Source organism: Cibotium barometz, chromosome 11 (assembly GCF_041138505.1).
Source record: "Cibotium barometz isolate CiBa-2024 chromosome 11, ASM4113850v1, whole genome shotgun sequence".
Classification (NCBI taxonomy): Eukaryota; Viridiplantae; Streptophyta; class Polypodiopsida; order Cyatheales; family Cibotiaceae; genus Cibotium; species Cibotium barometz.
In genome coordinates, this window is record NC_141056.1 from 56,822,329 (window position 1) to 56,838,635 (window position 16,307).

Consider the following 16,307-nt stretch of genomic DNA (forward strand, 5'->3'; position numbering starts at 1 on the left):
TGGGAGAAACCTCTTTCCAATGATCCTCTAGAGTGTATGCAACTGGAAAAGAACTTACCTACACAAAGCTTGGAATAACAACATTTAACTTGAATTATTATCTGAATTTGAGATAAAATATTGAAATAAATACCTGGCATGGATTTTAATTCAAATCTCAGTAGTGAAGACCGTTTCCCTTGTATTGTACTCCAAAATGGAAGCTTCAACAAAACAACCAGCAGGTACATAAGACAAGTACAGCAGGTACTTATGGGCAACCTGCAGGTACAGCAGGTACTGTCAAGTACACGTGGGCAGCCAGCAGGTGGTTCTGTCAGGTATACGTGGGTATTGAAGATGATACAGCAGGTACACACAAGGCAGCAACAATACATGGGCTGTAGCAATTTGCACGTGGTACAGCAGGTACACGTGGGCAGCCAACAGTTGCAGGTACAGCAGGTCCTTGTCAGGTACAGCTAGATACAGCAGGGACAGTAGGTACAGCCAGTACTGTAGGTAGGTTCAGTTAGGTACAGCTGGGCAAGAGGTACAACTAGGTGTGGAGAAGATAGGTACAGCCAGGTGTGGCTAGGCAGCAGGTACACCAAGCGTGGAGATGATAGGTACAGCCAGGCGTGGGGAGAAAACGAGTGAAAAAACTAGGCGTGGAGAGGCAAGCGGGTACAACAAGTGATGAAGATGGCAAGTCAATCCACCAACCCAGACGTGGGAATCTCCATGCAAGCCGTTTTTTTAAAGGTTATAAAACCTTAGTTCATCTTATAACTTTGGGCCCTCCCCACATAAACAAGTGTCCAGCCCTTATATAAATTGAGTGTGAACACAATACCTTATAAATATTAAGGTTCACTCTAGTTTATGGATTTTACCATTTTAAAAGGCCAAAACAAAAATACTTACCACCTGTTCACACGCCACACTACCAAGTCAGCAAACAGCACTTTACGGTACACTATGGGTGTCCCCGTCCACTGTACTGGCACGGCATAACAGGCAGACACGCGCAAATAAGTCATGCAAAAACAAATTTATGCATGTAGGCATAAATGCATGTGCACAAATAATGGACGAACTCTCCCTTTCATGAAACTTGTACAAGAGGTTCCTGTGGGCACAAAACTGGCGCGACAGATATAAATATGTCCTGGTCTTCCTATGGAGTGACAATCCCATAGGTAAGACACTATCCTGGCCATACACGGGTGGCACCAATAGGCTCTTGTCCATACAGCACAAAACAAATCACACACGGGTGGCACGAAACTGGTTCCCGTCCATGTGACGCAGCATTGGTCGCACACGGGTGGCACTGATCCGGCTCCCGTCCATGTGACACCATAAAACTGACCCGTTCACATGAGACACTGGCCTTGCCCCATGTGAACATGGCACAAATTTGGCTGCTCTATGGAGTGACAATCCCATAGAAGTGGCTCCAGAAATGGAGATGGACCAAATGGTGACATGTACCATACATCTGTCATCTCGTACCACACCTACATATACCTGACCACCTTGTAGGTGAATTACAAACTCGTAAGTCATTTACAATATAGATATTATTATTTATATATGCTAATTGAAAAAGTGAACGTACTCAAAGTACTTATCCTGATGCGTGCTTTGCGTACTTGTACCATACATGTAGCGTACCGCACGGTACCTTAAGTACTCAACCACTATGGAATGAAGTGTTGGAATTAAACGAATGTGATTTCATTTGAAGCATTTTTCCTTGTAGCAAGTTACTCACTTTAGGTGCCTTTGCAGGGTGGGCTCTTCTGCCCGAAGAGGGATGACTGTGTTAGGGAAGATTCCTGCTGCTCCCAAGCCAATCAATCTGCCAAGCCAAAGGTAGGAACATCTGATGTTTTTTGATTGTCTTCCTGCTTTTTGAAAGGTCATAATTGTGCTTTGTCTTGTGATTGTCAGTAGAGTAGTAATGTGAGTTTTGCATTTTTATTTTGCAGGTTAGAGAATCGAGGCCTGGATCCAAGCGTGGAAATTGTACCACGGTATGGTTGGGTAGCCTGAATAAAATCCCTCTGCGGATTTCGAAGATGTTATTTTTCTGTTAACTTGTGTGATGATTTTTATATGCAGGGGGACTTTTAGTTGGGGGACTGGGCGGTCTCCTCCTACAGGTGGCAGCTCATGGGGGTATTTGGGCCTTGCATCTTCACCTCCAGTAAGTACTGGGGCTTGGAATACTGCATCGAATGTACAAGCTGCGTCTAATCCAGGAAATAGTGCAGGAGGCTTGGCTCAAAACCCTCCTCGACCCTTGTCTGCTGGAAGCACACGCCCTTCATCTGCTCCCATGACTACCAGCAGAGCTTGGGGTGGTGCTGCAAAGGTATAAACTGTATCCCCTCTGAAGGCAGGGTTTTTGGCATTAAATGTATGGTTTCAAGTGTTGAGGCATTGAAGGTTATTGGAGCTGCTTCTGCATAATTATTACTGTAGTCTGCTGGAGCCTTTTTGAGATACTTGCAACAATCATTGGTGTAATGTGCTAGCGATTTTTAATTGAGGCGTTCGTGTGTGTGTGTAGCTAGAAGAGCAACTGCAACCTAGCCGTTTCACCTTGACTTCTGTAGATTTTCCAACCCTGGGATCTGATAAAAACCCAAATCTTCGGCCTCAACAAAGTGAGCATCAGTTACTTTCTGCACCTCAAAAAGTAGATGCATTTTGCACATGCTTTTTCTGTATTGTCTTGGAAGTGGTCCATTCAAGATTTCATGGTAGCATACAGGCTCTTGCTATGTTGCTGTTCTCTAATGACATAACAGTATGATCGCTTTTCCCAGACATGACAGCTTTGAATCGGCCAACTTCTGCAGATGGAACTAAAGAACGGCAATCAGTTTATCCAGGTCGTGCACTGTCTCCGGCTCTGTTTTGGCTGATGTCCCTTCTACAATGCTTTTTATTGGCCTGCTTTTGGGCTAGAGGAGAGTTGTAGTTTCTCTTTTCTTTGAAGGTATCTAGGGAAGGAGGACAATGTCTCAAGAAGGAGTGCTTGTATATGCATGTATGTATGTATATAGGTGTTGGGGTTCAAACTGATGCCCCCTTGTGGGCAGTGTGGTGTGATAGCCACTTGGGCCCTTTATCAGGTGACGTGCAGACTCAGCCATGACGAAGGCTAGCATCAGGTAACATTGTCGGTAGTAGACTTGGGACAGATGGTGTAGCAATCACATGGGCTAGGTGGGCAGGAGAAAAACAGCATGGGAAGATTTGTGTGGCTGACAGGCCAGCAGGCCGACCACTGACATCACCAGCATCAGTTCTCAACAATGCTTATGCCTTATATTCTGTAAATAGCCTTGTAAGAAAGTGGGAACTTTTGTTTCTACAGCGTAACAGTCACATGCATGCATCTTTTTACACAAAGGATGCAAAGATTGATGAATGCGTACAACACATGCGAATCGCTTTGCATTGGTGTGCCCTGGCAAGGAGGAGGGCCGAGATGGCTGCTGAAATCTGTTGACAGAGTGTTTGTTGCAGGAGAAAGAAATAAAAGAAGAGCTGTTGCTGAAGAAGGGGGCTTTTTATAACATCCCAACAGCCACCTTGTAACCAGCTGTTAGTGAGCTGGCCAACACTTATTGCTGGTCAGTCAAGTCAAACCTCCCATGTAGCCAACCTGCAGCCCCTACATCTGGGCATGGTTGTCATGGTATGAAAATACGTTACCGTACGGAAATTTTCGGTACGATATGAAATTTTTGGATACCGTATGATAAAATACGGTTTTTATTTTTTTACACTTAAAGCTATGGAGCTTCAAGCTTGAATGTGAGGGAAGGTTGGGAGGGGAGGAGTCTACAGTGCTTGAGGAACCAGAACATGGATATGTGTCTCTCCCAGTTGGATCTCCCGATTGTCTCCAAAAAAGAACCTTGATGGGTAATGCAATACCAAAGGTCTCCCAGTGTAGCGTTTATGACTAAGGGACCGTCCTTGCACAAATACGAGCAGTGCATCTAGGGTGATAAGTTTCGGGACTCCTCTCTAGATCAAAATGGCCATGTCCAAATCTTCTCCCTCGTACATAACTTGAGAATCTAATTGTCTAGCCTACCTATACCAGGGATCTCCAAGTGACGTAGCAAGATTCTCTCATCCTACCAATCAAGTGTACACTACCAGTCTACCTCGCCAGATTTTTTAGGTCTCTCAACAACCCCATATGGAATACTGAGTGGACACGAAAGTTGCGAAGTATTGCGAGCATTTGGGATCTTCGTTAAGCAGGGTTTCTATATTTTTTTAAGCATTTGGAAATTTTTTTTCGAGAAATTTTTTCTTTGGGAAAAAGAAAACTCGTACCGTACGATACCATACGATATCGTACCGTACTAACTGCACGGTACAAACCCATTTGTACTGGTACGAGAAAAAACTATGCATTTGGGCATCCTTTCTGGAGGGTTAAGGGTCTTCTAAAGGTGTCGAGAAGCTACTTAATGCTGCCTACAGTGCTCCAATAGCTCTGTGAGCCTACCAGGGCGTGTAGTGACAGACTCAACCACGTGTCCAAGAAATGAAGATATAGAGAGAGAGGGGAGAGAGAGAAGGGAATAGGGGTCTTGCACAATACACCACATTGAGCAGGCAACAGGCCTCGCCTCTTTTTAGTAATTTATTCAGGAACAATCCACGGGCATGCTGGCTAGGATCAATACAATCAATGAATACAAAACAGATAGATATGCCAATGTAGGATATCCAAGTGGATGTCGATGTCGATGTCGAGGTACGAGATCTCTGGTGCCATGCACACCACGAGGATGACCCACAAGTATCTCTCACCGGGCTAGTACCAAATCCAATGAATCTAAGTCCAAGTTCCAAGTTCCAAGTCCAAATCAAATCCAAAACCAAGTCTAGATCCATGTCCAAGCTATATGTCTAAGTTCCATCTTCATGTTATATGTCCAAGTTCTCCATGTCTACGCTCCGCAACTCCTACAACCTTGTTGATGAAGAAAACCATGGAAAAGCTCTTTCTGGCAAGAAAACTAATATAAAACCTGTTTTAATGGTTTTCGGGCGATAAAAACATCCAAAAAGTAGTTTTTAGGATTTTGAAATTTTTGCCTGTACATGTCCGTACAGCTGCGTACAAGCGTCTATATCGCCCATACAAGTCTAGGATAGACCGTACATCTGAAAAGAAAGTTGGAGGTGGTGTTGATTGCGAAGAAGAAGCTCTACATGATCATAATGATGCCCACACACACTCCACGATCTCCTTCATGATGCTACAAGAGAGGTTCAAGCCTTTTTATACTTGAAAAGGGCTTTGCTTTTTGCCAAAAGCTTGTCCATGCTTTTGCTTTGCCTTTCTATGCTTTGCTTTTTCCTTTTTGCCTTTGCTTTTGCTCTTTTTACTTTTATTAATAAAATATTACTCAACTTTTAGTGCTTTGCTTTTCTAGCTTTAAGGCCTTGCCTTTTGGCCTTAGAGTTGCTTTTTGAGAAAGTGCCTTTTAACTTTTTGGTCCGGCTTAGTCTCCTCTTTCCAATGGTGCCGTTGGCTCGCGGTCAACCCTGTTTGAATTTTTACTTTTTCTTGCTTTTTGACCAAGAATGGTGCTTTTTCTTAATCAAACCTTATGGACCCTGTCCCCATGTCATCTTCCACCAATCTGATGTCTGGGCATGGGTTTCATCATGTGAAATAGAGTTAGGAGGGCCAAATAGTTACAAGCTCTCTTAGTGCTACCCTTTGCGTTTTCTTGTGCAAGACCTTGTTAGCATGTGTTCATGCTGTCTTGCCATTTTATCCTACCTGATCTCTGTTTGGTGGATCATCCCAGGCATACTCACAGTTTCTTGTTTGTGAAGTTTTTCTTTTGTTAGTGTATTAATAATACTTCTAATTTAGTGTATTAAATAATACTTCTAATGTGTTTTGATGTAACAGTATGGTTTTTGTATTTTCTAGGGACGACATCAAATCGGCCAACATCTGCAGATGGAACCAAAGAAAGGCAATCCGTTTATCCAGGTTGTGCAATCGCTTTACGTGACTGTTTCTCTGTCTTCTTGCCTAGTCTTTTTATCTGTGTTCATGATCTTCAGTTTATGCATGGAACTTACATAACACTTTTTGGTTGGGTCTTTTAGTAGGAGTTAGTAAAATCTTCTTTCTCTTTTTGTTTTCCTCCCTCCCTCTCTCCCTAGCAAACATTCTGCAATGTTTTAAGCAGGAGTTGTGTGTATTGCGAGCTCTATCATGGGAAATTCAAGGAAGAGTTATGGTACTTTACAGGATACTGGCTGGCTGGCTAGGCTAAAGCTAATCTAAAATTCTTTCATATGCTTGTTCACCGATTATGTTTGTGTCATTGTTTGTAGTATCTGCTGTTCATCTTATGCTTCTTTTTAACCTGCTCTTTGTCTATCCTGCAGGCATAATACCTTCGAACCCGCCATCATCTGCAGATGGAACTTTTATAGATAAGGAAATACATCCAGTTTATTCAGGTGACCGTTCTACTCTTTTCATGTGCATGTGCATTGTGTATGTGCACATGTGTGTGAATGTTTAGAGAGATGATGATGATAGTATTAATATCCATAGAGGCCAACTAAGTAGTATGACTCATGGGACTTAAACATGAGAGTGAAATCTTGATTTGTGGGATCTAACTAAATGTGTAAGTGAAGATCTATCTGGTGTTGATGGGCACAATAGATGTGCCCATCTGTGCCCTGAATATAGGGCACTTCCATGAGAGAGAGAGAGAGAGAGAGAGAGAGAGAGAGAGAGAGAGAGATTAAGCGTCTGCGAAAGACCCAATGGGCCTGTGAGATGATACAATAATATCCATGGCATATCTCATCATCATGGAACAAAAAATAAAATAGAACAAATCAAAACTATCTCACCGGAGAGATTCAAGATTGTCCATGGAAATCTCATCATGGAATTCAAGGAACATGAAACTTGAGGAATATCAGCCCTTGATAGCTGGTATACCACTCTCCAAAATATCAAGTTTGGGAAGTCAATGATCCTGGAAGGTGGGTCCAATCCCCCGCAGATCTCATAGTATTTGGGCAGCGACATATGTAATGCTCCTCTCTCTCAAACTTTGTGTGGCATAATTAGCAGATCCAATGTCATGTGCATAAAGTAGTAGGGGGATCAATATACCTGCTAGTGTGGGACTAGCCTCGCCTTATCTGTCAATGAAGCTTGAGATCTCATCAATGTAGAGGCCAAAAAGAGTGGGTGATAGAGGGCAGCCTTGTTTCACCCCAATAGTGCTGGAAATCTCTTGTGATGTACCTCCTGGGGCTCTCACTCATCGGCTGGTGACGGATTCATAGAGTGTAATGATGCTCCAAACCATGTCAGAAGGGAATCCTATCTCCTGTAGACTCTGTAGGAGATGGCTCCAGGTACATTTTCTAAAACTTTGTGGAAATCGACAAAGCAACACTAAATCCTATGTCTTGCTTTGCCCTCCTTGATGATGGCATGGAGAGTGAAGATGTGGTCAAGGTCCTTATGAGTTTATAGGACACATTATGTGCCATGTAAACCCCGGCTACCCGGCTACCCGGCTCGTAAAACAAAAGCAAAACAAATGTGATCAATTTATAGTAGCTCCTTCAAAGTGTCTGTCCTTAGGCTGTGCATCCGTGTCTCTTTGCGAATGAACTGAGCTCCGACTCTAGCACCGATCCATAGAGTTTGGCCAATGTGTGGCCAATCATGATCGTCTTGTAATTATTAGGATAATCGACCACTTGCTCAAGTACTGGCTCTAGTTCAGCTTGCACATTCCCGCAGGCACTGAGGTAAGTGTTAGAAGTCATCTCCTGTCCAGTTTTATACACCAGGGCCTTTGTTATGGGTGTGCCCGCCCTTATGAGGTGTTTTATCATTTTTCCCCACTCTCCGCATTTTTCCCCTATTTTTCCTATTTTTTCTGTGGCTTGGGAGGCAGCCCTAAGTTGGCAGGAGGATCCATTTGCTGGCCGACTACATCAGGATGTGTGTATTGGAGCAAGCCGACTGTACTTGACCAGTCGTGGACCCTTAGTGACTGGCCGACTGACTGCATGCTGCTGGCCGACTTGATGCAGTCGTGGAGTGCCTTTTTCTGCAGGCCGACTGCTCATATGGGGGCATATAAATAGGCCCCCAGCCCCCATACCACTTGTGTATCATACCCGGGATCTTCTTGTGTATATAGAGCAGAGTTACACGCCTACATCTCTCTCTCTCTTGTGCTGTATTTTTTCTGCATACGTTTTTGCTCGTGTTCCCAGATCTGGTCATCATCTCTGCTGTGTATTCTGATAGTAAGTTCTCCACCTTCAAAGTACTTGCCAAGTAGACACGCCCTTGTACAATTTACTAGGATTGTTGTGACTCTCTCTTTTCAATCTCTGAGTGTCATGTGTACATATGCCCATGGACAAGTTCCTCAGCTAGTCTAGCAGGGGCAACCAGAAAAAGACGGGAGTTTAGGAGCATGTTACAGTTTTGGGCCAAGGTTGGACTTGGAGAAGGACGTGGATACTTTGTCGGCTGCATGACTTGGTGCTGTCGGCTGCATACAGATGTTGTCGGCTGTACCAGAGGGGCAAGGCGGCTGCAGGCGCTCCAGATTCAGGCATTTATGACCAGTCGGCTGGCTGACTGCTGGTCGGCCAGCACTCCAAGAAAATCCAATAGCCTATAAATAGGCGTGTATGCCCATTGATGAACTCATTTAGTCCTTTAGGGATTGAGTCCCTCAGGGTCCAAGTAGGGACTAGAATTTTGGTGTTTATCACCCTTTTATGAAGACAGCCTAGGGCTGTAGCAGAGTACCCTTTTTGTACTATATGAATATACTGAATTTCCAGCATATCTCTCTCTCTCTCTCTACTCTCTCTCTACTCTCTCTCCATATCTGCGTTTTGCATCAGCATGTCTCCAGGAGTGTTTAGGGCTGAAAGAAGACTCCCAGAGCTTCCGGGTGTTACATTGGTATCATAGCATCAGGCTCAGCAAAGCGAAACACTGATTGAGTCCCATATGATGATGTACAGGTCCAAGGTACAGGAAAGTACACGGATACGAAGCCCAAGGCAAGGAGCACAGAATCGGGAAGAGCTCCCAGGAGGTTTGTTGGTGGTGTTCCACAGAGCCAGAGGGGATGGCAGTCCTGTGAGCCAGATAGGTTCGCGGGAAACGGTCCCAAGGGAGGATTACCCTCCAAGGGGTGATGTGAGTGCTAGACTCATTTCTCAGGAATGAAGACCAAGACAGTGTTCAGAGTCAGGGTAGGAATGGATTGTGGACTAGATGGAAACAGATGCATAGATCTTAGTATGTGACAAAGTAGTTTGGAGATTGGGCCGGGCTTTCAGAGAAAAGGGTTGCCAGGGATGGATGGATGACAGAGGGACTTCGGGAAAAAGAAAGGGATGATGACAGTCATCCAAGAGTAGGTTGGAATCCCGTCATCAAGTTTAGCAGAGGGGGATGTCATGTGCACATATGCCCATGGACAAGTTCCTCAGCTAGTCGAGCAAGGGCAACCAGAAAAAGACCAGAGTTTAGGAGCATGTTACAGTTTTGGGCCAAGGTTGGACTTGGAGAAGGACGTGGATACTTTGTCGGCTGCATGACTTGGTGCTGTGCTGGTCGACTGCTTGTCGGCCAGCACTCCAAGAAAATCCAATAGCGTATAAATAGGCGTGTATGCCCCTTGATGAACTCATTTAGTCCTTTAGGGATTGAGTCCCTTAGGGTCCAAGTAGGGACCAGAATTTTGGTGTTTATCACCCTTTTATGAAGACAGCCTAGGGCTGTAGCAGAGTACCCTTTTTGTACTATATGAATATACTGAATTTCCAGCATATCTCTCTCTCTCTACTCTCTCCATATCTGCGTTTTGCATCAGCATGTCTCCAGGAGTGTTTAGGGCTGAAAGAAGACTCCAGACCTTCCGTGCGTTACACTGAGTTGGTATCTTCATTGGGTTTGAGTCCAAAGCGTACGTCCACAAGAGGGTGGAAATCCTTTACAAAGGGCTCTATTAAACATGTAGGCTGGTAGGGACGCTAGGGTATCATTAGCATGTGAGATGTACTTGGTAGTGAGTCTATGGATGGCCTTGGGAACCATGCCCTTTGTGAAGAGGGTGGTGGGGAAAGAGATGGCGGATGGGGGATATACTAGAGGGAGCGCGCGTAGGTTGCCATGTGTCCGGGCTGGTGATGGGTATGGGGGGGCGATGTTCTTGGAGTTTCCTCCAAGCCTCTTTGCAGTTCGCAGTATTGGTAGCATGTGCTTTTTGGGCGCTCCTTTCCTATTTATTGGGGGGAGGGGTACTAGTTGGCCACACACCGATGGATGGGGCACTGGAGTGCAGAGCGTGTGGAGCAGGAGCACCATCGCGCAAGAGGCCGTTGTCCTTGGGGGACAACTCTGGGTGGTAGAGTACATTGGATAAGGATGATGGCAAGGCACTCATGAGAGCATGACGCTCTAGCTCGTGGCTTGGTGGGGACAGCCAAAATTGTGAGCCTCACTCATGGCTGTAATGGTTGGGTGGCGAGTATGCCTGCACCCAGATATGTTTCTTCTGCTTTGCCTTCTAGGGTTAGGGTTCGTTGCTTTGTTTTGCTTTTCATGGCTGTTTTGCAGATTTCCCTCACGGAGAGATCTCGGGATTTGACAGTGGTATCAAAGCCTCTCCAGGAGGAAGATGCGAGCGGGACACCTTCGGGTGAGTTCTTTCTATGTTTCCTGCAGCATACATGTGTAGGTTATTGCAAGATGAAGAGAGAGAGAGAGAGAGAGAGAGAGAGAGAGAGAGAGAGAAAGCTGGCGGGTGTGCAAGAAAAAGCACCATGGATGCAAGTGGTTTTTACACCATGATTGCTGTGAGAAAAAGCGCCATGTTTGTATGCCTGTGATGGCTGCGTGTAGAGCTCCTCGGGATTCGTGTGATTTGGGCTGTCTTCGATTTGCTGCTGCGTTGCTTTTGCTCGTGTGAACTTGCCCAACTGTGGGCGGTTTGGTGGCATGGTGGCCAGCCTAGATGTGGCCAGCCAGCCTTGTGTGGCCAGCAGCCAGCCCACGGCTGTGGCTGGGCTTGTGGGCGGCCATGTTTAGGCTTGTGGGCGGCCAGCCCAAGGCGCACAGGGCAGTCAGGAGTGTGGGCAGATCTGGGAACAGTGGCGGCAAAGATGGCAGCCTACTTGGGGGCGCGAACAGGCTGAGGTGACATGCAAAAGCCCAGCTTTGATTGCGGGCAGTCTGCGGGCAGGGAAGAAGGTTCCGCCTGGGCTCGGCCAGGTCAGGTTGACCTGCAGCCAGTGGGTAGCCCAAGAGTGTGGCCAGGGCGGGCAGGTCGAAGAACCCTGCAGGCAGCAGGCTAGGGCAAGGCATGATGTACAACCCAGATGGGCGCAGCCAGATCGGGATTCCCCTCTCTCTATGGCGCAGGTAGGCAACCAATAAAGCAGGCCGAGTTGCTTTCTTAGGCAGCAGCCAGTTTTGTTTGGAAAAAAAAAAGCAAAGTTAAAAACTTACGTAGACATTAAGAAGAAGAAGAAAAAAAAGCAGGGGTTTTTTCCTGAGCAGTCCAGCAGCAAGTGGGTTCCCACGAACCCTTTCTTCTCTCGAACTTTTTCTTTCCTTTTTCTCGCAAAAGTTTGGACTGTTCTTCACAGATTTGGGGTAAGTTTTGACTCTCATCTCAAGGTGAAGTAGGACAAGCTCGTGTACGGAATCAAAGGTGTACTTGCACGACTCGATGCATGTGGTCCATTGTATCCCTGATTTGAATCTGCATGTTAAGAGGTATGCGTTCGTACCAGACACATGCTATATATGGAATGATACTAGAAGCATAGAACCGTATCCTATTTTGCTCGTATACGAAGTTGTTCTTGGTACACAGGAGTTTCTACTCGAAGAATTTTTTGGACATACACACACGAGTTAGTCATGGACTTGTACCATGCAAGACATAGACCTAATACCCTACAGATATTGGAATGACCATTGTTTTCATTGTTGGGCTTTGATAGGCAAGACTTATCTACATATGTAGGATTGAGGAATAGTTGACTACACATTGCCATTGTGACTACACGGATATTTGATAGAGGGCATCTAGATTAAATTTACGTGTTAGAATTCATTGTCAGATTGCATGACAAGATGGTAATGCGACAATACCCAATGTGTACCTTTTCAGTCTTACTATCCTTAAGGTTTTGATGGTCCTCTAGTTTTATGTCCATAGCAGGAGTGTGTACAGATATTCACGCTATTCCAAGTATACCCACCTATTCTTATACCAAGCCTATTGAATCATGGTTATTCAAGAATTTGCGCTATGCGCATAAGTTTTTGGAAGGAAGTTTTGGTTTCCAAGATTTTCCGGGTTTAGACAGATGCTTTGACTGGGACGCTGGTCAAGGTTGTTCTTCTTTGTGTACACAGATGTTGTCTAATCCCTGGACTGAATTAAGATCACTAGTCTCGTTTGGAGTTCTTCCTTTCGAGAACTTGTTTCAGTTTGTGGCACATGGTCAGCCATTGGCATTTATTGTTTCTGATAGTTCGTCATAGATCCACAAACTGGTGTTTTGTAGTAATCGTAGCACGTGTATGGGGTGTATCATGGTGGTATAAGACGCCATGATCCATCGCATGTTATGGGGCTATGCCCGATTGTCAAGACTTCATTTAGACTTTGCGCCTACAAACACTAGACTATCTCAATATTTTTGAGGGATAGATACTTTACTTTTGATACAGACAGTTATGATAGATGCTAGCTTGAGTCATAACTAGGTCTGTTGGAACAGTTGTTTCTTTCATGTCCAAGGTACTCATAGACTTTCCGAGGTTTGTTTGGGAAGTTAGACTTCCGAGGTGAAGGACAGGTTGATGATATTTTCTAGAGGATCAGTTCTTCTCTTGTTTGGGAAGAGACTACTGTTGTGTTCCACTTGGTTCAAGCTTCGGTAGTAGGTTTTGGGTTTTCACAGTTTTGTGTTTTCTTCTAGACCAGATTTGTCAAATCCCCACAGATCCCCTTGTGATCAATCTTGGTTCGAAACTCGAAACCTGCAAACAAACGAACAAACAAACAAACAAGGGGGTGTAGGCCTGACTCACCTCCCAACCATGACAGTCGTGGGCAAGCCCACAGTCTTGGCTGTCCCCACCGAGCCACGAGCTGAGCTAACTAGGATGACGTACCGACCAATCTCCTCCTCGTGACGTCCCATACCGGCACGAAACTGCCCTCGCAGGCCTCGAGATTGCTGACGGCCTCGGTTGCATAAAGTAGGTGCACGTCTGCACTAGATCCAGGCTCCAAGACCATAGAGCTCTCACAAACTTGCGAGACTCTCTATATCCCAATAACTAACCTTGGCCACCCTTTTATAGGCTCTTGGCCGGTCATCGGGCGTCCACACTTGGGTGCCCGCCTGTCCATACTTGGGTGCCCGCCCGTTAGTATATCCCTAACTCAGCTTGTCAATCAGCCTGCCTAGTTCCAAGCTTCCCCAAGCCTCGAAACTAGTCTTGCGTGCGTGTAGCACACGGTAGATACACACTGTGCACATGACATACTCCCCTTCCTCTAAGAGCTCACTCCTGAGCTCACTAAAAAGCCAGGGTAATCTCTCTGAAGAGTAGTCAATGTCTCCCATGTAGCGTCCTCCTCAACACGATCCTTCCACTTGATCTTGTATTCCGTGATAAGCGTATTATGCAATCTTCGTTCACGAAATCCAAGAACCTTTTCAGGTTCGTGCGGAACAAATGTCGTGTCCTGGACATCTATGATTTCTTGAGGAGTAACTAACTGATCGGCTCCACCCAGTACTTTTCAGGTTCGTGCGGAACAAATGTCATGTCCTCGACATCTATGATTTCTTGAGGAATAACTAACTTATTGGCTCCACCCAGTACTTCCTTAAGTCTACTGACGTGAAATACAGGATGAACTTTCACATGAGAAGGCAAATCCAATTCATATGCAACTGAACCAATCCGTCGTGTAATACGAAATGGTCCATAGTATCTAGGGGATAATTTCGGAGATCGACCTGTCCGTAAAGTCTCGGAATCTTTTGGAACTCACAAATACACCATCGTTCCTTCAGAGAACTCTCTGGGTGAACGATGTCTATTAGAATAAAACCTGTCTCGGTCTTGAGCACTTCTAATAGATTCCTTTGCAACTTGTAACATTTCTTGCATATTTTGCAAAAAATTACGTGCTGCATTATGCTGAAGTCCTGAGAATCCTAATGTAACAGGTGATCTAGGTTGAAAACCATACATAAGCATGAAAGGACTAAACCCTGTACTCGTATGCTTAGTACTGTTATATGCAAATTCTAACATAGGAAGATAATCCTCCCATGAACTCTGTCTTTTGGATACATATGCTCGAAGCATATCCTCCAAAATTTGATTCCCTCTTTCAGTCTGGCCATCAGATTGAGGATGATCTGAGGAACTCAAATTCAAAGTTGTTTCTAACTTCTCAAAAACAAGTCTCCAAAAATCACTCGTAAACTTAGAGTCCCTATCACTGACTATGTCCTGCGGTAACCCGTACAGTCTAAACAATTGCTCGATAAACTGCCGAGCTAATTGCGTAGCTGTAATAGTCTTTCGGGTCGGTAAAAATCTAGCCATTTTTGTCAAGCGATCTACGACAACCCAAATAGAATCGTGGCCTTGATGTGTTCTTGGCAATCCGGTAATAAAATCCATGGAAATACTTTCCCATTTATTACCTGGGATTTGCAAAGGATGCAACAACCCAGCCTGTCTAAAGCGTTCAGCTTTATTTGCCTAACAAATCTGACACTTGAGAACATGATCTTCTACGTACCCTTTCATCTTCGGCCAATAAAAAGTGTGTTTCACTAATGATAGTGTCCTGTGTACCCCAGTGTCCAGCAGAAGGGGCGTCGTGACACTCCTTAAGAAGCTTGGACCTAATGTCCGAGATCTGTGGTACACAAATTTTGTCATTACGGAATAGCAAACCATTCCGAACCATCCACTGGCCTCCTGCAGCCTGAATAGTAGACTGATCAGTCACCGAGTCTTGGTCAATCAATGAGCTCCCGTCTTGTATCTTCTGCGAAAATGGACCAAAATAACTATCAGTCTTGCAAAGCCCTCTCAATGACCGAAATAAGTCGGTAGAAATCTCGGTGAACGAGAAAGAATTCACCTCTCTAATTCGACTAAGCTCATCTACAATATTATTCATGGATCCTTTCCGATAACGGATCTCAAAATTAAAATCTTGCATTAACTCTGCCCAACGAGCTTTCCTTCCTCTCAAATCATCCGCATCACACACATACTTGATTGACTGATGATCAGTCAATACCACAAACTTGGAGCCATATAAATAATGTCTCCAAACCTTGAGAGCACGAATCACAGCATAAAGCTTCTTCTCAAGGGTTGGCTAACGAGATTGAGTGTCGTCTAGCTTTTTACTTTCAAAAGCAACCGGTCTACCATCTTGAAATAAAGCAGCCCCGATAGCTTAGTGACTGGCATCAGTCTCAAGAACATAAGGCCGACTAGGATCAGGCAATGCTAAGATAGGTGCTTCCTTGACTTTATCTTTCAAAAGTTTGAAGGCCATATCTAAATCGTTATTCCAAGTGATAGGCTGATTTGACTTACGTCCACGACCTTTCAATAAGTCGGTCATCGGTAGTGTGAGCTGAGAGTACTCTTGTACAGATTTCCGAAGAAAAACAAGAAAAACGAGAAAAGAACGAAGTTGTTTCACTGTTCGTGGTATAAGCCAGTCCAAAACCTTTTGAACTCGGTCATAGTCAATGCTCAATCCATCTCTAGTGATCTTGTGTCCCAAGTAAATGATGTCGGTCATAAAGAACTCACATTTACTCAACTTAGCATATAGTCGATTCTCTCTTAAAATAGCTAAGACAATCGTGAGGTGTCTGACATGATCCTCAAGAGTACGACTCTAAATCAAAATATCATCCAGGAACACCACCATAAATTTTCCCAAATGTTCACGAAAAAGATCGTTGATCATTTGCTGGAAAGTGGCTGGAGCATTGGTTAACCCAAAAGGTAATACGAGAAACTCGTAATGGCCATACCTAGTCCGAAAGGCGGTTCTTTCGACATGCCTTTCATGAATACGTATCTGGTGATAGCCAGTACGTAAATCTATCTTCGTGAAATATTTCGCTCCTGCTAACCGGTCAATCAGGTCATCTGATCTAGAGAGAGG

At 44.8% G+C, this 16,307-nt stretch overlaps 1 protein-coding gene across 4 annotated transcripts in view; it reads left to right on the top strand.

Annotated features, from left to right (window-relative positions):
* Positions 1–16,307, top strand: part of LOC147634367 (uncharacterized) — a 52,742-nt gene that overhangs the window by 22,394 nt on the left and 14,041 nt on the right. For 2 of the 4 annotated variants that reach the window (XM_086805507.1, XM_086805506.1), the window contains exons 3-9: positions 1,777–1,860; positions 1,977–2,021; positions 2,110–2,362; positions 2,561–2,657; positions 2,820–2,885; positions 5,972–6,034; positions 6,439–6,513. In XM_086805507.1, coding sequence (XP_086661633.1) covers positions 1,777–1,860; positions 1,977–2,021; positions 2,110–2,362; positions 2,561–2,657; positions 2,820–2,885; positions 5,972–6,034; positions 6,439–6,513 — 683 coding nt within the window. Of the gene's footprint in view, positions 1–1,776; positions 1,861–1,976; positions 2,022–2,109; positions 2,363–2,560; positions 2,658–2,819; positions 2,886–5,971; positions 6,288–6,438; positions 6,514–16,307 lie in introns of those variants that run through there. The other 2 variants (XM_086805508.1, XM_086805509.1) reach the window with 2 other exon arrangements.